A 21747-nucleotide genomic window follows, 5' to 3' on the forward strand; every position below is an offset into this window, starting at 1 on the left:
AAACAGGTCCTATATGCTAGATTTAGAGTTATTTGGAAATTTTAGTTGTGAATCTCTTAGAAATCAAAACATATATGGGCTGCATGGTGCGACTAGGGGCTATTGATGATTTGAGAAAGTCGCAAAAAGCTTGTTCCTTAGGCTGCACATGCTGTTCTCCCATCAAGCGTTAATATTTTCACCCATCAGACTATTCTCAATTTAATCTAGTCTTAACTAATGTGTCAAATTTCCTTTGATTTAGAATGGCCCATTATGAAATGGGTAGGAACAGGGGCAGGAAAAAAATACATGTCATTAGTATGCACTCGAACAGCGAATGGAGGCCACATTCCAGACAGTTAGTTTTTCACTCATGCTGGGTAGGCTACTCTGGTTATTTCACTCCACTCATCAACCACTGTTTGAGAAGCATGCGGCCTCGCTGCGCCACAGGTGATATTCCACCCAAACCCTGTATGCCATGGGCTCTTTAACCCTGTTCTTGCAGCTTCCCAGTGCTAAATTAGTGAAATCTGTTTGGGAACATCAAAACATATTTCATTAAACTGTTGACAGCCCTTCCCTCTGCACGCTGTAGAAAGTAATGAAGGACAGAGGGGAGGAGATGGACATGCACGGTGGTGAGATATTCTGTAGCCAAAGGTAATGTGTTAGCCTATTCATTATGAAAAGATAAAAATAACCTATTACTAGGCTATTCAAAATTAAATACAAATTCACTATAATTGTAGGCTAACTCTGTAAGCCGCCCTGCACAATCAATGAATCAACATTATCACCTAGGCCTATACAGTTCTCTGCCATGCGTAGTAGGCGTTAGGCTATGTATTGTATAACGGCATGGGGGGGGCTTGGGCTCATATATGCGTATGCACATGGGTGTTTTGAATGAGTCATCACTTTAAAGTGCTGTCCATTTCGTTGTGTTAGGCTTTGAAACAACATTCACAACAACATTGTTTCAACCTGCTGTTGAACTTCTAATTGATCATCACAGTGAGGTGAGTTTTAAAATCACAATACTGTTTTGATAAGTGTTTGTGAGTTTTCAATTTTTTGCATTGACGTCAGAGTGATTTGAAGGACAGGGCCCTGAGTACCAGGCCATTAGGACCTCATGGTCGTTAGCGAGTTGGGTACTACCAACACATGTCCAGAGTGCAGAAAAGGACATTACTGTGACTCAACGGTCACATGAATTTTACTGCGGTCATGACTCATGACTGCCAGTGTGGAAGTAATATGGTCACCGCAATAGCCCTAGACCTACAACTAAGGCGATGGTAACACCCCACACAACCCCTCACACCCAGAGATGTACTCTCTTTATAAAACGGGTTGTTTGGAACCTGGTAGTGCTTTCCCAAAATTATGCCCCATTTATGTACTATGTTGGAAGATTCTTCCTCTGGCAGAAAATGTATATACTTATTACAATTACCAATATTGTGAATAGCTATTGTAATTTTCTGGTTTCAGGGTGCCCAGTATTGCTTGTAAATTGCAGTTTTAGGGAGGAAAGAAATTACCCATCTAGTCTACCATAGTTTTGATGAATGACAGCATTTAAAAATCGCTAGTTTGCCAGTTGTATTGTTGTGTTGCGGTATTGAACTGTCGTATTGAAATAGTTTTTGCTCGCTTTGAATGCCTCACAATAGCAGAGACATGGAATGGGATTGAGGTGCACCATTTCCTTCAAGAGATTAGAATTCTATTTAAATTGTTGAATTGTGTGGATACTTGTTTTCTGTTTCTCTTATCGACTAAGGCTTTCATTCACACTTTTCTTTCTGACATCCTTATTTTTACCAGAATAAAAAATAAAAACCTGTCCTTTCTTCCATTGCTATTATCAAAAAAATATAGGCAATATTTCCTTTCTAAAACAGTACCTGTGTGTTTGAAGGAGGCCCAGACGACAAGGTTATCTGAATTACTTTGGTGATAAAAGTCATTTTATGACCTTCTCTATTGTTAATCTGCCGCTTATTTCTTATTAGGCTCCACATTGACTTCAATTCAGGTGATGCATTATGGGTATTTCAATTGAGGAAGGAAATTGTATTCTCTTAAATATAGCACTTTCACCCACTGAATTTATTATGTTAGGTTGCTGATTTGGGGTCCCAAAGAACAGATAATGAAAACTAGTCGTAGTCTAACTGCACATTTTCTCTGAGTGTGATTGGATCTGTAAAATGAAGACCATTAGTTCAGTTTATTGCAATATTAATACAGACTAAAAAGAGTAAAATAAAATGATTGGCTCTCATTCTAGGAGGGATACTTAGAAAATTATACTTACGAATGATTCCTTTTTTAAAGAAAATAATATTCCACTAATTGAAAGTGTTTGCAGAGAAGTATCAGCTTTTATATTGCCCCAGGCTTTGTTTACCTCGTCCCAAATCTGTTTTTGCTGCCAGACATATCTGGGACCAGAGTAAGGCTGCACTTAACTGAAAACAACCTCTTCAGTCCTACTCACTAGTCTTCGTTCTCGCTGTAACCTTTGTGCTTCAGAGGGCAGCTGAATATGGAACAACAGAATGTGTGTGTGTGTGCGTGTGTACTATAGACCTGCATAACGCTGACTTGACAGTATACATGTACTTGACCATCCATAAGCATTCCAAAATGTCTATGCCGTTGGTGTGGACCATTTTACAGTGACTAGGCCTCCTGGCTGAGTAGGGCATATGCTGTTGTACTCTGTCGTGAGAAATACAGGGTCACGTGCCGAGGCATACGCCATCTAACGAGAGATACGGTTGTAGCGGAGGGGTGTTTATTGGAGACAGAGATATATTGCAAGCAGTAAGGATGCCAACACAACAGCACACCTCAGAGTATTCCCTTTGTTGTAAAAGATCTCACCATCCAACTGAGACCTAGACAGCGTTGCTATATGGGGTGATAAAGTGCCAATACATAAAGGTTTTACACCCATACTATCCAAAGCACTATCCCTGAGAAGGCTGCCTTGCTCTCTCAGTTAATCACAGTTCCTGGGATTACACTATTAAACATCTCTAGGCTATCTGGGACAAACAATTCAAGACGGGCTCCCCAAGCCTAACTCCTGTACTTATTCATGGTTTGTAGTTGTAGTAGTAGAGTAGGTATCAGTTGAAATGTCAGTAAGTGACGCTTTTATGGTCAACGTTAGCCTTTTGTTGGTGATGTAAAAATGTAGATCAAGAGTTAATGTAGCGTAGATCATCAGACCAAACTTGTGGAACTTCATACCATACCAACCAGAGAACTGGGATGTCCAGGGAACTTTATAGTGCTTGAGCAAGCAGCTTCTGTGTGTTTAAACCATATAGTGGATTTGTGAAGTTTCTGTTTGGGCTTTACATTTACCTGACCTTTGGGAGTTGGAGCAGGTAAGCTGAGGTGACCTTTGACCCTTCCATTGAGCCTTATATGATTCCTTATTATTTTTCAGTGCACTGTAAAGCGTTATTGTTTAACAGTTAAGCAGTGCAATAACAGTACCCTAAGAGTACAAAACATTAGGAACACCTGCTCTTTCCATGACAGACTGACCAGGTGAATCCAAGTGAAAGCTATGATCCCTTATTGATGTCACTTGATCAATAAGGGATGTTAAATCCACTTCAGTCATTATAGATGAAGGGGAGGAGACAGGTTAAAGAAGGAGTTTTAAGCATTGATACAATTGAGACATGGATTGTGTACATGTGCCATTCAGAGGGTGAATAGGCAAGACAAAATATTTATATTTTTTTACCTTTATTTAACTAGGCAAGTCAGTTAAGAACAAATTCTTATTTTCAATGATGGCAGAATAATGGGTAGAATGATGGGTAGAACGACAGATTTGTACCTTGTCAGCTCGGGGGTTTGAACTTGTAACATTCCGGTTACTAGTCCAACGCTCTAACCACTAGGCTACCCTGCCGCCCCACTAGGCTACCCTGCCGCCCCCCAAAAATATTTGAGTGCCTTTGAACAGGGTATGGTAGTAGGTGCCAGGCGCACCGGTTTGTATCAAGAACAGCAATGCTGCTGGGTTTTTCACACTCAACAATTTCCCGTGTGTATCGAATGGTCCACAACTCAAAGGACATCCAGCCGATCCAGCTTTTGACGTCTTGTAGAGTCCATGGCCCCAGACAAATTGAGGCTGTTCTGAGGGCAAAAGGAGGTGCAACTCAATATTAGGAAGTTGTTCCTAATCTTTTGTGCACTAGGTGTATATTATCCCTCCACAAACAGTTCCCAAAGTCACCAGCAGGTGTCAGTCATTGCATTGTGTGTTCTTTTGCTGCACACAGGTCTATTAAATCAAATAACATTTTATTTGTCACATGCTTCGTAAACAATTGGTGTAGACCAACAGTGAAATGCTTACTTACAGGTCCTTTTCCAACAATGCAGAATTAAAGATAATGCAAATAAATATACAGTGAATATCAATAACAAAATAGCATGGCTATATACAGGAAGTACCAATACCAAGTCGAAGTGCAGGGAGTACGAGGTAATTAAGATAGCTATGTGTATATATAGGTAGGGGTAATGTGACTAGGCAACAGGATAGATAATAGACAGTAGCAGCAGTATACTGTAGGTAGGGGTAAATGATAGATAATAGACAGTAACAGCAGTATACTGTAGGTAGGGGTAACGTGACTAGGCAACAGGATAGATAATAGACAGTAGCAGCAGTATACTGTAGGTAGGGGTAAAGGATAGATAATAGACAGTAACAGCAGTATACTGTAGGTAGGGGTAAAGGATAGATAATAGACAGTAACAGCAGTATACTGTAGGTAGGGGTAAAGTGGCTAGACAACAGGATAGATAATAGACAGTAACATCAGTATACTGTAGGTAGGGGTAAAGTGGCTAGACAACAGGATAGATAATAGACAGTAACAGCAGTATACTGTAGGTAGGGGTAACGTGACTAGGCAACAGGATAGATAATAGACAGTAGCAGCAGTATAATGTAGTTATGGGTAATGTGACTAGACAACAGGATAGATAATAGACAGTAACAGCAGTATACTGTAGGTAGGGGTAATGTGACTAGACAACAGGATAGATAATAGACAGAGCTGTAGCAGCAGTGTATGTGGTGAGTGTAAAAGTGTGTGTGTGAGGCTTCAGTATGCATGTTGTGTGTGTGTTGGGGTGTCAGTGTAAGTATGTGTGGGTAGAGTCCAGTGTGTTTGCAGTTAGTGCAAAAAAGGGTCAATGCAGGTAGTCTGGGTAGCCATTTGATTAGCTATTTCGCAGTCTTATGGCTTGGTGGTGGAAGCTGTTCAGGGTCCTGTTGGTTTCGGACTTGGTGTATCGGCACCGCTTGCCGTGCGCTGGCTGAGAGTCTATGACTTGGGTGGCTGGAGTGGTTAAAAACATGTTGGGCCTTCCTCTGACACAGCCTGATATAGAGGCCCTGGATGGCAGTGAGCTCGTCTCCAGTGATGTCCTGGGCCGCAGTCAACACCAATGTTCCCTCAAAATGATTGGGGCACCTAGCAAATTTTTAGGTCTTGTTAGTGGAAACTTGAATGTTGTGAGAAGTTTGCGCAACTTCTGGCGCACGTTTACAATGAACACTGAGGCTGTAGCCTTACAGTTTTAGATAGTAGTCAATAGGCTATTGTGGCTATTTAAGTATAATGTAGGCCTACAAACAAAACCAATGGAGCAAAACTCATAACATTGTTATACATGGAAATAGCTTTTGATTTCTATGATGCGCTCAGTCTCTTCCTACAACAAAATCAACACTCAATCTTGGAAAGTTAGATTTGTTTTAATTTGTTGCATTGAAAAGGGCTGGTATAATGTTTATTTTATTTTTTCTTCTTCTGATATTTAACTTCTATATAGTGCAAACTAATGGGGCGAACTCCGTGAAGTTCAATCTCTTGCGTTTCTGCACGGCCTGGCATTTCTTCTGCGAGGTAGTCCTGGAGGAGGTTTTCAGATGAACCAAGGAGGAGGGCAGATGAGAACAGCAGGCCAGCAGAGCACTTTGAACAGCAGCAGTCAGGGGCAAATGGTAGGAAGAGGATGATTTAGGTGAACCCAGACACAGACCCAAAACAGCTTAGAGGGACATTGCTCAGCACCAGTGGTGGAAAAAGTATCCAGTCGGGATACTTGAGTAGAAGTATATATGCCTTTAATAGAAAGTTACTCAAGTAAAAGTAAAAGTCACCCAGTAAAATACAACCTGAGTAAAATAATTTGGTTCTAAATATTCTTAATTATCAAAAGTATAAATAATTTCAAATTCCTTATATTAAGCAAAGCAGACGGCACCATTTTCATGTTTAAAACATTTACGGATAGCCAGGGGCAGACTCCAACACTTAGACATCATTTACAAATGATGCATTTGTTTTTTGTGAGTTCACCAGATCAGAAGCAGTAGGGATGACCACGTGTTCTCTTGATAAGTGCATGAATTGGACCATTTTCCTGTCCTACTAAGCATTCAAAATGTAACGAGTACTTTTGGGTGTAAGGGATGTATGGAGTAAAAAATAACATTATTTTAGTGAAGTAAAAGTTTTCAAAAAAATATATAGGAAAGTACAGATACCCCAAAAAACTACTTAAGTAGTACTTTAAAGTATTTTTACTTAAGTACTTTACATTAATGATCACCACCCTGCTGAGTTAAAGTTCTGAGACATGGGGTTTGTGTTATTGTCAACCAATACTGCTGCTATGTATGTCTCTCACACATATACATATGTAATTTACATATCTCTTTCCAGAGTGTGGGTGCTAGGCTTGTGATTGTGATTTAGATGTAGGCTAGTGCGTTTAATCTTGAATCTTGTTCTGGAGGCAGCTCTGCAGAGTGGTCACTAGCTGGCACAGCCACGAAGTCATTTTTTACAATATAGCCAATTTTGACTTTGCAGCTGGCCTATCTAAGGGGAAATCACTCATGTCTGCCTCCAGGACAAGACTCATGACAATAAACGTCAACCTGTGATTTAGATACAATAAGCCCAATTGGCTACTGATCTGATTTGGAATAGCACTTTGTGGAGATGAGCAGGAGAGGAGCTGAGCGGGAGGGGAGGAGAGCAGCTGAGAGGAGAGGAGGAGATAAACTTAGAGGAGAGGACTGGAGGAGGGAAGAGAAGCTGAGGAGTTCAAGGGCATTGCAGGCAGTGATCAAACGGAGAAGGATGGCTGTGCTGTAAAGGACAAGGATGGTTGCAGTTAGCTTGATTTAGGAACAGGAGGGATCCATTGACAGCATGTACTAGATGTTATTTTTAAAGGAGGGAGAACCATCGTTTCATGTTCGATTGGCATCTTTTTTAACCATATGCTCTGGAGTGTAAACGTTGTTCAGTTTGGAGCTCATTTCTGAGAATCAAAGGGAGTGAGTTGTGAGATTGAAACACCTTCCTGTTGTCAGAGCTATTTTCTAGTCTAGTTCAGGGAAAAATACCTAAGGAAAATCTGAGTCAGTCAGAATATCTGAAAAGAGGCCAGGGCAGGAGAGGAGAAAAGACATTACAGTGGTCACTGATTAAACAGAGGTCAGAGCAGAGCAGCATTGATGATAACTCTCGAATCAAACCAGGTTAAGGTAGCTGTCTGAAAGCCAATGAATCTTAATTTTTGCAATTTTTTTCATGTATTGAAAACAGTAACTCCCCTCAATGTACTCTGAACATTTCATGACTCTAGGATCAAGAAAATATGTTAAAAATAGCCTCTGAAGTTTCAAAATGGTATGTTATTGGCAAAATATGGCAGTTTTTTTTCTGTTTTGGAGATATAAGGTTTTCATCAGACAGCGACATTATGCTCCCTCTCTCTTAGAGGTCTATTCATTTCTCATTGATTGGCCCCACACACACACACACACACACACACACACACACACACACATATATATATACACGCACAGCCATGACCCATTGTGCCAATGATACTGCCATGGCTTCTCTGATTGTGCCATCCTCTGACATGTTAGATTGGAGTGGGTTTCCGGCAGTGGCAGTAGTATTACCTCTGTCACACTATGACAGGTTAAGAGACATGAGCATACTGTATATCTAACTGACTGACTTTCTTCCTCGCTGGGCTGGCTTGGTCTCAGAGCAATGAGATTCTCTCTGACAGGGTTCATCAATACACATTAAGTGAATCATCTCTCGTAGAACGACCGCTCCCCCCCCCGTCCTCCTCTCTTCCACTCCTCTTCTCCTCCTCCCTCCACTCTTCTACACCCCAGAATCATCAAGCAGGAATTGATTAATCATCCCTTTATCTGAGAATTTGATTAGCAGTCTCCTGTCTCCTCCATCTATCTGAAGACCTTTATATTATGTTGATTGCTTCAGTTGAGGCCGAGGTCACATTTCATATTAGGTCACACAGTGATAAGGTCACAAAGATGGTTTTTAGAAGGTATATCCCTTGAGACTGAATGGTCTCGATCAGAATCCTTCAGATATCTTATGCATCAAATCTAGTGTGTTAAATCAGATATCATGTCTAATTAAAATTATTATCAGTTAGATACAGTACTCATAGTCTTGTACCGATCACCATTGATTGAGGATTTGGAATTCTCCAAGGATCAGTGGAGGATGGGATGTCATCAAGTATAGCGGATGGAACATAGATCTTTGGAACAGCGGGCACCATAAATAATTTCATAATTTTGATAATTCTGTTTGGCTTTAATGGAATGAGTGATCACAGCGCGAGAGGGAGAGAAAGAGTGGGAGAGAGATGGGGGAGGGGGGCGAGATGGAGAGCGAGTGGAGGAGGGAGAGAAATGGGAGGAAGGTGGAAAGTGGAGGGAGAGAGAGAGAGAGGAAGGGAGAGAGACCGAAGAGAAGTGAGGGAGACTGTTTTAGTGTAGAAGACAGAGGGGGAGGGAGGGGGTGGGTTAAGAGTTGTTTGAGAAGATCTCAGGAGGAGGTAAGGGATAAAGACACTTCCATCAATCTGCCTTGTCAGTGTTGGCGGCTCTGTCATCTGCCATGAGCTGCTCTTGTTTGAGCTGTTTTTGGTTTGCTCTGGTTTGAACTGTCAAGGCAGACGGTGGCAGACTGTCTGAGAGTTGCTCGTTTTTCTCTATCTGTATCCACTTCTCTCTCTTTTTCTAAGCTCAATCATTTTCTCTCTCTCTCTCTCTCTGCTGTGCGATCTCAGACAGGGCAGACTGAACCTTGTCTTTACAGAGCTGAGCTCACAGACAATTAATCAGAACAGCAGTGTTCTGTTCTCCCTGGCCACTCAGGCCTCAGACACACTGGGCTGGCTGGGCACAGGGGACTCAGAGTTACTGAACATTAAGGAGGAAATGTGGGACCACTTATTGTATGTTCATAAATCATCTAATGTTCTATAGTTCTGAATGAAATTAATGAAAAATACTGATTAAAATACTGATTATTGTACATGTACAAGCCATGTACAATAACGTTTATCTGGTTCCACTGTTTGCCTTGTCTGTATGCATGATGTGACATTAATGTTTCATGTTTCTCCCTGTCCTCTCCTCTCTGCAGGTTAATACACGGTGGTCAGCTGTTGAATGGTTTGGCCGGACCAACAATAATGAGCGCTGGACCCCTCCTCTCCACCACATGGTTCGCTCCAGACCAGAGAGCCACAGCCACCGCTGTCGCCTCATTGGTCAGCTATCTGGGGGCGGCGTGCTCCTTCATTGTCGGCCCGCTGCTTGTGCCCGCCCCTAACGACACCACCCGTGTCATGGTGGCCCGAGCTGTTGTCTCGACAGACACTCAGATCAATCACATACGAGACAGGATTCAGCTGGTTTTGTATGCAGGTACTGATGTTTTGTCTTATGTAGCTATTATAAAGGCTTTATGAATGCATACGTAAGGGGGCGTGCAGTAAAGTGTTACCCAAGACAGGATCCAACTGGTTGTGTATGCAGACAGGCACTGCCAAGCAAAAATAAATGCTGTTGCTACCTCGCATTCAAACCAAGGTGCATGAACACTGGCGCAATGAGAATGCTGAAGATGAGAAGATATTCAGTACAATGTCCTACAAAGAGTCGTATGTAGGTAGGTACTGACAGCAGCACAGACAGTCAGTCATCATTACCCTGCAGGAATCAATAACAGACCATCTCTGGTCTGGATCTTGTCTACGGAGAGATTCAAAGTGATCTGACTGTCTCATCACACGAATACCAGTCTCAAACGTTTCAACAATGTACTATTCAGAACAGAACGGGCTGCCATAAAAAGATGGGAGCTTGGACTGGTCTGCTTAACTGATTCAGAAAATTAAAGCATTTAATGAAAAAATTATATATTATCCGCCCACAATGGTACATTGAAGCTATGGCTTTGTGTTAACCTAAGGGCGCATTTATATTACATTTAAAAGGACAAAACAGACACATTTTCTGAACCGAGCCCTTGAGAGGTCATAGGGAAATTAATTTCAAGTCAGAAAGCATTTAGAGGGAATTATATTCCTTGATGTTTTCCTTCTGCTTCTCTGAGGATAATACATTCTGCACCTCCATACACACACTACAGAAAAGCAGCAGTCAACCCTTGTGCCAAATGAAAAGGCTGATGTCTTTTTTGGGTTGAAAAAACGAATGTGAGCTGCGTTGCTCTAGCCAGCCAGTAAAAATGCAGCTGGTGTCCAACCAATCTGCACATTATGACAAGAAAAAACATGATTTATGATTCTGGTGGTACTTTTTGGGAAATGGATTGTCTGAAAATGCTATAGATTTTCCAAGTGAGATGTGTCCGATTCGGTTGCCCATGTCAAGCCATGCCAGGCCAGGCCCGATGAAAAGGGTTGGGGGATTTAGTAGCTTGTTTGGAAGCCAGGGCCATGAAGGCAGGCTAACAGAGAGTATCAGAGCCCTCTACAGTGTCTGTGCCAGCTGAATAATCTAGTCCCAGGGCCATCTCTCTGATAAACCGCTGCTCTCTTAATTGACTACGCTGGACATCATCAACACAGCAGGTCTGTATGTTCGCAGGTTCTGTGCTCTGCTGTCCTGTTCTGTTCCATCTAAAAGTAGGGTGGAATCAGAGACGTATACATGTACAGTTGAAGTCAGAAGTTTACATACACCTTAGCCAAATATATTTAAACTTAAAAAGTTTTTCACAATTCCTGACATTTAATCCTAGTAAAAATTCCCTGTCTTAGATCAGTTAGGATCACCACTATTTTAAGAATGTGAAATGTCAGAATAATAGTTGAGAATGATTTATTTCAGATTTGATTTCTTTCATCACATTCCCAGTGGGTCAGAAGTTTACATACACTCAATTAGTATTTGGTAGTATTGCCTTTAAATTGTTTAACTTGGGTCAAATGTTTTGGGTAGCCTTCCACAAGCTTCCCACAATAAATTGGGTGAATTTTGGCCCATTCCTCCTGACAGAGCTGGTGTAACTGAGTCAGGTTTGTAGGCCTCCTTGCTCTCACACGCTTTTTCAGTTCTGCCCACAAATTTTCTAGGATTGAGTTCAGGGCTTTGTGATGGCCCCTCCAATACCTTGACTTTGTTGTCCTTAAGCCATTTTGCCACAACTTTGGAAGTATGCTTGGGGCCATTTTCCATTTGGAATACCCATTTGCGACCAAGCTTGAACTTCCTGACTGATGTCTTGAGAGGTTGCTTCAATATATGCACATCATTTTCCTGCCTCATGATGCCATCTATTTTGTGAAGTACGCCAGTCCCTCCTGCAGCAAAGCACCCCCATGTTTGATGCTGCCACCCCCGTGCTTCACGGTTGGGATGGTGTTCTTTGGCTTGCTAGCCTCCCCCTTTTCCCTTCAAACATAATGATGGTCATTATGACCAAACAGTTCTGTTTCATCAGACCAGAGGACATTTCTCCAAAAAGTACTGTTGTGTCTTTGGCTATGCCAGATTAAGTGATATGACATGCTATTCTATAACATCCTTTCTCCGTAATTAATATTACCTGATTGAGCTAATCATGTAAATGTAATTAACTAGATAGTCGGGGCACCACAAAATAATATTTATAGAGCTGTTATCTTCCAAATAAACTCACAAAGGCCTAGTAATATTTTACAGCAACAGTAGTCAATATTAATCGTCACCTTAATTCAGTCTCATCTGAAAGTTGTACATTCTTGGTTATCTTCACGAACCCTGGCTAACAAGTTGAATCAGCAATACAAAATTGGGTTTAATTATTTATTTACTAAACACCTAACTAATCACACAGAATTACATATACAAAGAATGAATCATACCTTGATTACAAATTATATCATAAAGGAAAACGTCCCTAGCGGATGGAACAGATATGACAGCTGGTTACACAAAAGAAAAGGGGCTGGGTTTGAGTGAAAGAGCGGGAAGACTGAGGGACAAAGGGAGAAGCTGTGCTATCGTACAGTATCTTATGCATTCTAAATTACCGCCCATTTGGAAAAGGAAAATGCAATAAATATTTACTCGGTAGGTTGGTGGTAGATGGATGGCTGTGTTGCCAAACCGAGTCCTTTGTCCTTAGAATGTCTCTGGTGGTCAATTGGATACGTTGTAGTAACGTCGTTGTGTGGTAGACGGGATATTCTGTCTGTTCTTTCCTAGCCCGCGTTTGCAGTGGCCGCTGCTAACTCAACGGCTTGGAGGTATCACTTCTGTAGTGAATAAGAGTTCAAAGTTCATACCATTCGCAACCAAAGCTCATGCTGAGGTTGGCTTAGTTTTGTAGTTGACATGTTAGTCCTTTTAACGCAGAGGCTGCAGGCCTCACGTACTTGGAACAGGAGGTTACATTTTCATCAAGGCTTTATATAGTGGAGCGAGAAGGGTGTGTCTGAAAAGTTTTATAACCCATGTCTCTTCACAGGGGCGGGCTACTGATTGAGCAGAGCCCTAACCTTATGAAAACCCAAATCTCTCATTTGGAAGCTAAAATTACATTTCATCTCTTCACCAATAATTTTATATTCAAACATTTAAATTGAACAACAATTCCATGTGACTCCGATAACCACAATGTCCAGACTTTCCACTATAGAGTTTATGTCATCTTATCATTGATGAGAATGTCTCAGATGACAACCGAACTGACATCATATTCATTAAGTACCACTGCATATGGTCAATTGCTCGGATTGCCAGAATATAGTTCATTTCCCCCCACCTTCTGATGTTCCTAGAATCTCTATGTTAACCAAGGGGTTTTCAAATTTCACATCAGTAGGGTAGAGAGAGGAAAAAGGGGGGAAGAGGTATTTATGACTGTCATAAACCTACCCCCAGGCCAACGTCATGACCGTACGATCTTTGTCACCATGTGCAGTTGCAAACCGTAGTCTGGCTTTTTTAATGGCGGTTTTGGAGCAGTGGCTTCTTTCTTGCTGAGTGGCCTTTCAGGTTTTGTCGACGTATGACTCATTTTACTGTGGATATAGATACTTTTGTACCTGTTTCCTCCAGCATCTTCACAAGGTCCTTTGCTGTTGTTCTGGGATTGATTTGCACTTTTTGCACCAAAGTACTTTAATCTCTAGGAGACAGAACGCGTCTCCTTCCTGAGCGGTATAACAGCTATGTGGTCCCATGTTGTTTATACTTGTCTACTATTGATTGTACAGATGAACGTGGTACCTTCAGGCGTTTGGAAATTGCTCCCAAGGATGAATCAGACTTGTGGAGTTCTACAATCTTTTTTCTGAGGTCTTGGCTGATTTCTTTAGATTTTCCCATGATGTCAAGCAAAGAGGCACTGAGTTTGAAGGTAGGCCTTGAAATACATCCACAGGTACACCTCCAATTGACTCAAATTATGTCAATTAGCCTATCGGAAGCTTCTAAAGCAATGACATTTTCTGGAATTTTCCAAGCTGTTTAAAGGCAAAGTCAACTTAGTGTATGTAAACTTCTGACCCACTGGAATTGTGATACAGTGAATTATAAGTGTAATAATCTGTCTGTAAACAATTGTTGGAAAAATTACTTGTGTCTTGTACAAAGTAGATGTCCTAACCGACTTGCCAAAACTATAGTTTGTTAACAAAAAGTGGTTGAAAAACGAGTTTTAATGACTCCAACCTAAGTGTATGTAAAGTTCCGATGTCAACTGTATCTCTGTGTGGAATGGGTTTGTTACTGACACATTGACTGAGTTCAGGTCATTAGGAGGCTAATAATAACCTTTATCTTTGACCATAAGGTTAATAACCCACTGAGATGTCTTTCTCCGTCCTGCCATATAGAGCTTGGTGTGGTGGTGGTGCTGTTTGCTGCGGTGCTGTTCTACTTCCCCTCCCGGCCCCCCAGACCCCCCAGTGTAGCCGCTGCCAGCCAGAGACTCCGCTACAGCAGCAGCATCTGCAGACTACTCAGGTATGTGCTGTCTGGTCCTTTGACATCTTCACACACCAACACTAAAAGCAGGAATTCATATTACTTTACTTTACTGACAGGCAATGCACCGTACAGCAATGTAGAAAGCATATTGATGTAGTTTTACAGAACCACTCTGAATAGAGCAGCATGCTGAGATGAACCTGTCATGAACCCGAATCAACGGAGTGATCTGCAATTAAGTTGTATGATGCCTTCAATCACATTTATTTATAAAGCTATTTTTACATAGTCCACTATTTTTAAATAGCCCACCCAATTTTACCTACCTCATCCCCATACTGTTTTTATTTATTTACTTTTCTGCTTTTGCACACCAATACATATATACCTGTACATGACCATTTGATCATTTATCACTCCAGTGTTAATCTGCAAAATTGTAATTATTTGCCTGCCTCCTCATGCCTTTTGCACACAATGTATATAGACTCTCTTTTTTTTTCTACTGTGTTATTGACTTGTTAATTGTTTACTCCATGTGTAACTCTGTGTTGTCTGTTCACACTGCTATGCTTTATCTTGGCCAGGTCGCAGTTGCAAATGAGAACTTGTTCTCAACTGGCCTACCTGGTTAAATACAGGTGAAATAAATAAAATAAAAAAAACATCAGCAGATGTCACAAAGTGCTATATAGAAACCCAGCCTAAAACCCCAAACAGGAAACAATGCAGATGTAGAAGCACGGTGGCTAGGAAAAACTCCCTAGAAAGTCCGGAACCTAGGATGAAACCTAGATAGGAACCAGGCTCTGAGGGGTGGCCAGTCCTCTTCTGGCTGTGCAGGGTGGAGATTATGTACATGTACTGTTTGGGCCGCTAGTTAATGTGCATCAAAGACATATCATCTCTCCCCCTAGATTAATTACACTGCCTTAAGGTGCCCGTGGCATTCCACTGGCCATGCTTAATAAATAAATAATCAGAATCGTCATCTCCTCATCCATACACAGCCAGGGTCTTCTGGAGTCTGGGGTCCTGTAACATACTGTACTCATACAGCCAGGGTCTTCTGGAGTCTGTGGTCTTGTAACATACTGTACTCATACAGCCAGGGTCCTCTGGAGTCTGGGGTCTTGTAACATACTGTACTCATACAGCCAGGGTCCTCTGGAGTCTGGGGTCCTGTAACATACTGTATTCATACAGCCAGGGTCTTCTGGAGTCTGGGGTCCTGTAACATACTGTACTCATACAGCCAGGGTCCTCTGGGGTCCTGTAACATACTCATGCAACATTCAGAATGCACTGTCCTCCTAGCCTTGCATCACACACACACTGAGAGCTGGGGGAAATGGTGCTGTTTTTGGATGAGAGCTAGAGCACTCATTGCCATCCGCAGATTCTGTTCCTGTGGTGCGTATCCTGTCTGGTTGTGGTAGAATGGAATGGGCCAAGGAATGATGGCCTGTGGGTTGTGGGACTGGGATGAAGCGCTGGGCTGTGGACAGCCAGTCAGCAAGTGGGTTGGCTGCTTGGCTCTCTGTAACTCCCTACAGTCAGCCCCTCCAGACAGGCAGATCTCTCTTTCTCTCTCTTGCTCTCTCTCTTGCTCTCTCTCTTTCTGTCTCTAGTTCTTACTGACTCTCACTGATGATAAACAATAACAAACTAAGCTGCTAAGCACAGAGCTTCAAGAGAGGTCATAAACCCAGTGTGCACACTGTCTGACACACACACACACTTTGTCTGGACTGCCCCATTGGGACTGTAATGCGATCTGGAGTCCCACTGATAAGCAGCCTTCCAGCGGCCAGTCTGAACTGTATCACACTCAAGCAGCATCAGTGGCTGTCTGGCTGCTGGGAGTTCTACTCTACAGAAGGATTGTGGACAGAAGGAAGGGAAAAATTGGGCCTTGAGTATCTAAGTTCCACTCGTCAAAGAAAGATGGACCTGGGTTAGCAGCAACATTCTGTTTTCTAAAGTTTGCTAGGTTTTCTAAGCCAGTATCCTAAGCCACCATTTTTGCCCCTTCCTTACATTCTGTTGTTGTGCCAGACAGAGTTTGAACTGTAGTAAATTATAGGTTCGCCCAGCCGTTCCCTTCCGCTGCAGAACCTAATCACAACACAGGTCTGGCCAAAAGTAGTGCACTATATAGGGAATAGGGTGCCATTTGGGATGTTACCCAGCTCTCCACACATTTAGAAAGGTTATCAGTACTACGTGACCACTGCCCTGAGAATAGTAATGATGTTAGCTAGCAGCATTAATGAAGGTCCCATTATTACAATAACAGTCATTTTACCTTGGAACGTTTTCTCCTGCTCATTCTGATGCATTGAACTCCAGCCAAGACCTGTCAAGGACAAATGGCACTTAGCTGATGATGCCTCGGGCTTCATGGCTCCCCGGAATATTTCACCCTCCACAGGGCTGTGCTTACTTAGCCTGTGTCCCAAATAGCACCCTATTACATGGATTAAACCTTTTGACCAGAGCCCTGTGGGCTATATAGTGCACTACATGGGGCATAGGGTGCCATTTGGGACAGCCTTTCTATACAGTGATCTAACTAAGCTGTGGGATGGAAAAAGGTGCTGATATTGATTCCTGCCATCACAGCAGAGATAGAGAGAGCGTTCCATCAACACACTTTTACGAGTCCGTCTCTCTCGACTCTCAACTCCTCCAAGGCCAAGTAGTCGAGTACCACAGGACAGGGTACTGGGTGGAAAACATCATGGAAAAATCCCTCCAGCCAATGCTTACACAAATCCAATTATTTTAAATCCATGATCGGTCCGTTTTCACAAAGTAGGAGTGCTAATCTAGGATCAGCTCAACCTCATTGATTATAATGAATGAAGAGGGGTACTTGATCCTCAGCATTTCTACTCTTGATACGTACAGCCCCTAGTCTACTTCTCTGTCCGTCTCTCTCCTTAGAGTTAGTTTATGCCTGTTCCGTCTCAGCACGGACGAATAGCTAATCAAGTGAGAGAAGTAAGAGTGCCAGCCCTTCGTGGTTTATGAGCATTTCTACAAATGTATCTCTAATCATCAGGCCAGTGCATCCAGGTGCCTGTATGTGTGTGTCTGAACACAGAGCGAAGACTCTCGCTAACAGAGGAGCCCCCCCATCCCCCACTCTCACCTAGCTGCTAACACTGTCTGTCTGGCACCACTCCAATCACTCTATGACCAATTACAATCAACCATAAGACCCTGTCCCCGCTGCGTCTCCACGCCGCTGATTTCATTTGGGAACCATCACTTCACCCTCCTAACAGCACCATTAAATCACCAGCCGTCTAGGCTTACAGTGACAGCAGCCGTCATAGAAGGGGAAATCTGTCTCCTCTGTCTCTGTGGAGGATTGTTTTTGTTTTTCTAACGTCCGTTCACTACGGACAGCAGCCGTTTACTCATGCATTTGTTTGTTTCCATTGATATGCCAGCGGCGTCCTGTGCGTATGGTGGAGGGGCATCCGGTGAATTCTTAAGGCGTTCCTCATCCTCAGGGGGAGATCAAAAACAACCCTGAGGAAAATAACCACCCTCTCTGTGGTTTGTCAGTGTTTACAAAGACTGACAGAACTGGCCAAAGTCCCATTGATATGACCAACCCCTTACAACAGTTTATATTAAAGACCCTCAGTCTCGTATGTCTCTCCTCTCAGGCTGTTAGCTAGTGAAAGAGCACACAAGATTAGGTTCTGTTTCCCTAACGTGGGTATCTCACTTAGTTGTCCCTGGTCCTAACCGATACACTCATCATTTCTGACTGCATAGCATCTAGCCATAATGTTCTCACAACCATGAACACTATGTTTACAGCAGGTGGTAAATGTGTCATTTGTAGACTCACAGAGAGGAAGAAGGGCCGGGGGAATTGATTCAGATGTGATTGGCGTAATCCACTCGATTAGCAGAAGGCCATAATCTTCCTTCCAGGGATCTTGGAGTCACAGAACAATCAGAGGAAATCATTGTCTCAGATCAACATCTCAGATGCGGGAAATGACTTTGTTTGACATGCTACTATTTCCAAACCCATTTATACAAGTAAATATGTTATTAAGTAGGTGTTTGTGTGTCTGTGTATGCGGTTGGTGTCACCACATGAAAGGTTCCCTTTTCTCCATTTGTCGATTCCATTTCTTAGCTGCTCTCCCCAGTATTCAAACCTCATCTTGGAGCTAGTATTGCCAGCCTGTCTACAGCTCTTCTCATCTCTTCCTGGTTCATGGCCAGGTGTTTATCTCTCTGTCACCACATTGTGATGTGGGATAGATCGTGCCTGACAGTCAGAGATGCTGTGTTGTGCTAGCTGACAGGATAGGAAAGCAAGAGGCTGTCTGGTGGCACGTCTCAACACATTATCAACCAGAGAGAAGGAAGGAGACGGGTGAGGCTTTGCTCTGCTCTGTATTGTCTCAGACAGACATATGTACTCCTGTCATGCACACAGGTTATAGATCGTTTTTCTTGCCCCAGAGATTACCCTTCGTTCATCACCAAATGTAAACGTTTTGAGTTAAACGTTTAGTTTGTCATGATGACTCATAATGGACTTAAATGGGACTTTGCTAGTTTAGGATAGTGTAGGACTTTACTAGGCAGTGATAGTGTAGGACTTTACTAGGCAGTGATAGTGTAGGACTTTACTAGGCAGTGATAGTGTAGGACTTTACTAGGCAGTGATAGTGTAGGACTTTACCAGGCAGTGATAGTGTAGGACTTTACTAGGCAGTGATAGTGTAGGACTTTACTAGGCAGTGATAGTGTAGGACTTTACTAGGCAGTGATAGTGTAGGACTTTACTAGGCAGTGATAGTGTAGGACTTTACTAGGCAGTGATAGTGTAGGACTTTACTAGGCAGTGATAGTGTAGGACTTCTCTAGGCAGTGATACTGTAGGACTTCTCTAGGCAGTGATACTGTAGGACTTCCCTAGGCAGTGATACTGTAGGACTTCTCTAGGCAGTGAAACTGTAGGACTTCTCTAGGCAGTGATACTGTAGGACTTCTCTAGGCAGTGATACTGTAGGACTTCTCTAGGCAGTGATACTGTAGGACTTCCCTAGGCAGTGATACTGTAGGACTTCTCTAGGCAGTGAAACTGTAGGACTTCTCTAGGCAGTGATACTGTAGGACTTCTCTAGGCAGTGATACTGTAGGACTTCCCTAGGCAGTGATACTGTAGGACTTCTCTAGGCAGTGATACTGTAGAACTTGCTGCTAAAACACCTTTGTTTCTCTCTCTCTTGCCCTCCAGTAATTTCCGGTTCCTGATGATAGCGTTGGCCTACGCGGTGCCTACAGGAGTGGTGGCAGGCTGGTCAGGAGTTCTGGACATGATCCTCACCCCTGCCAGAGTCAGCCAGGTGAGGAACACACACCTGACCCAACACCCACAACATGTCTGCTGGGTTTAGAACATACCAAAGATACAGAGTTGAGAATTGTTTTCTGAACTAGCGTATCATTACTCACTTTATTCACTCTGAATGTACTACAGTAATAGCAGTTCTGGAAGACAATTTAGACATTTTCAAACTGATCACTTCAGGTAATTTATTACGTTAGAGCATTTACAGCATTTTCTGCCAATTTCATACAAATGACCTGCGCTGGTACGCACCCACAATGAAAAAGGCGTGTTTCAATAGCTATCTGAACTCTGTGTTGATGCTCACCTTCTGAAGCACTGAAACAGGCCCGCCAGCCTGCCTGAAAACTTCCGCTTATTCTAACTGGGCCTGTGATGTAGCTAATTGTCTGAGGCAAACACACAGTTTGATTTCCCTGGCTGAAATGAATGTTTACTTTTGAAATGGCACTCTATTCCCCACATATTGCACTGCTTTTGACCAGAACCCTGTGGCTAAAATGGATGTTGACTCATAATTGTTGCCACAGCAACTCAATGTAAAATCTTCTTCACAAAGTCGACTTTACTTTCCCATCCTGGACTCATTAAAAATAAGCAGGCCCTTGTGAATAACACTTTGAAGTAAAAAATGATCCTCCACATGGGGCTTGTTTGGTTGGGCCGTCCTCCTCTTTTTTCTGTCCACTTCCTCTCTCCAAGTGGTTTCACCTTTTAAGGGTCTAATGAAACATACATGGAATCGACAGAACTTTATTTGCATGCGGGAAAATGTGGAGCACGTCAAGATAGCCAGGCACTTGAGATTCTTATCTTAATGAGACCGACATCGTCTCAGACCCTTCAACCATCCTGGATTAGCATCAGAGATTTCAGGATGAGAGAGAAAGAGAGAAGAGGAGATGATGGGATGCAGACCAGAGCACCCTCTACTTCCACCAAGATAGTAGTGGCTCAAAGGAGACAAAAGAGTCTTCTTTTCAAGGTTATCATCAGACAGGTACTTGAGAAAAAATGACAGAGCTGTGGGAACACACACACACACACACACACACACACACACAGCCTTGTTGTATTCACCTCGCTATCTTTCCTTTCTGTCAGAACCTACAGGCAGTATCCTCAATTCTTTATACTCTTTATGTCTAATGGTTTCATTTGTCGTGGAAAGGAAATCATAAGGAACTATTCTCACTTATCTCCCTATCTAAAGACGGTGTCGCAAAGATGTTGGCGTAGCTGAACTCTAAACAGTTTCCCCAGGTTCAAAACGTATAAATACACTGAGTCATTAAAATGCATCACAATGAGAGCATTCACTCCTGTGTTTGGATGACTTGAACAGCCATCACTAGCCTTGCACCTTGAGACGAATGTCCCATGTATGTAGAGTCATTATAAAACAGGTTGTTTGCATCCTGGATGCTAATTGGTTGATTTGAGGGATAACAACTTCCACAAAATACCATGATGTATTCATCTCCCGCTGAAGAAAATTGTCTACACAATATTTTTCCACGCTGCTATTTGGTTTGAAACAGTTGGGGCTTATAAACCTACCGGTCTGCCTCTACGACCTGTGCAACAATGTATAATTTTACAAATGCGACCTCTCCTGTGTATCAACGAGAAACTAATAATTCAACATGGAAACCGTAAACACTCAGAATTCCATGAATTCATTAACCAGCTTATGTAGGCCTATTGGATATTATTAAATCATTCATTATTGAACTTGTTGTCTCTCATAATCATTGAATCTCAGCTAGCTACATGCCACTGATTTGTTTACATAGCAACATTGAATGTATAGAACGATTAGAATGAATGACTGGGTCAAGACTTGAGAAAATATCTAACGATCAGCCCGCTTGGTTAGCAACTTGAGAATGCAAAAGTTATCCAATGTGGGCATGTATGCAAGGACCAGCTGACATCATGTCAGTGATTCTCTCATTAACAAAGGTGTGAGTGTTGACGAGGACAAGGCTGGAGATCACACTGT

At 42.5% G+C, this 21747-nt stretch overlaps 1 protein-coding gene across 1 annotated transcript in view; it reads left to right on the top strand.

Annotated features, from left to right (window-relative positions):
• LOC139380839 (solute carrier family 49 member 4 homolog) overlaps nucleotides 1-21747 on the top strand; it is a 72995-nt gene that overhangs the window by 11977 nt on the left and 39271 nt on the right. The window contains exons 3-5 of the mRNA XM_071123936.1: nucleotides 9546-9829; nucleotides 14254-14383; nucleotides 19629-19737. Coding sequence (XP_070980037.1) covers nucleotides 9546-9829; nucleotides 14254-14383; nucleotides 19629-19737 — 523 coding nt within the window. The remainder of the gene's footprint in view (nucleotides 1-9545; nucleotides 9830-14253; nucleotides 14384-19628; nucleotides 19738-21747) is intronic.

The sequence above is a fragment of the Oncorhynchus clarkii genome, chromosome 22 (genome assembly GCF_045791955.1).
Source record: "Oncorhynchus clarkii lewisi isolate Uvic-CL-2024 chromosome 22, UVic_Ocla_1.0, whole genome shotgun sequence".
Classification (NCBI taxonomy): Eukaryota; Metazoa; Chordata; class Actinopteri; order Salmoniformes; family Salmonidae; genus Oncorhynchus; species Oncorhynchus clarkii.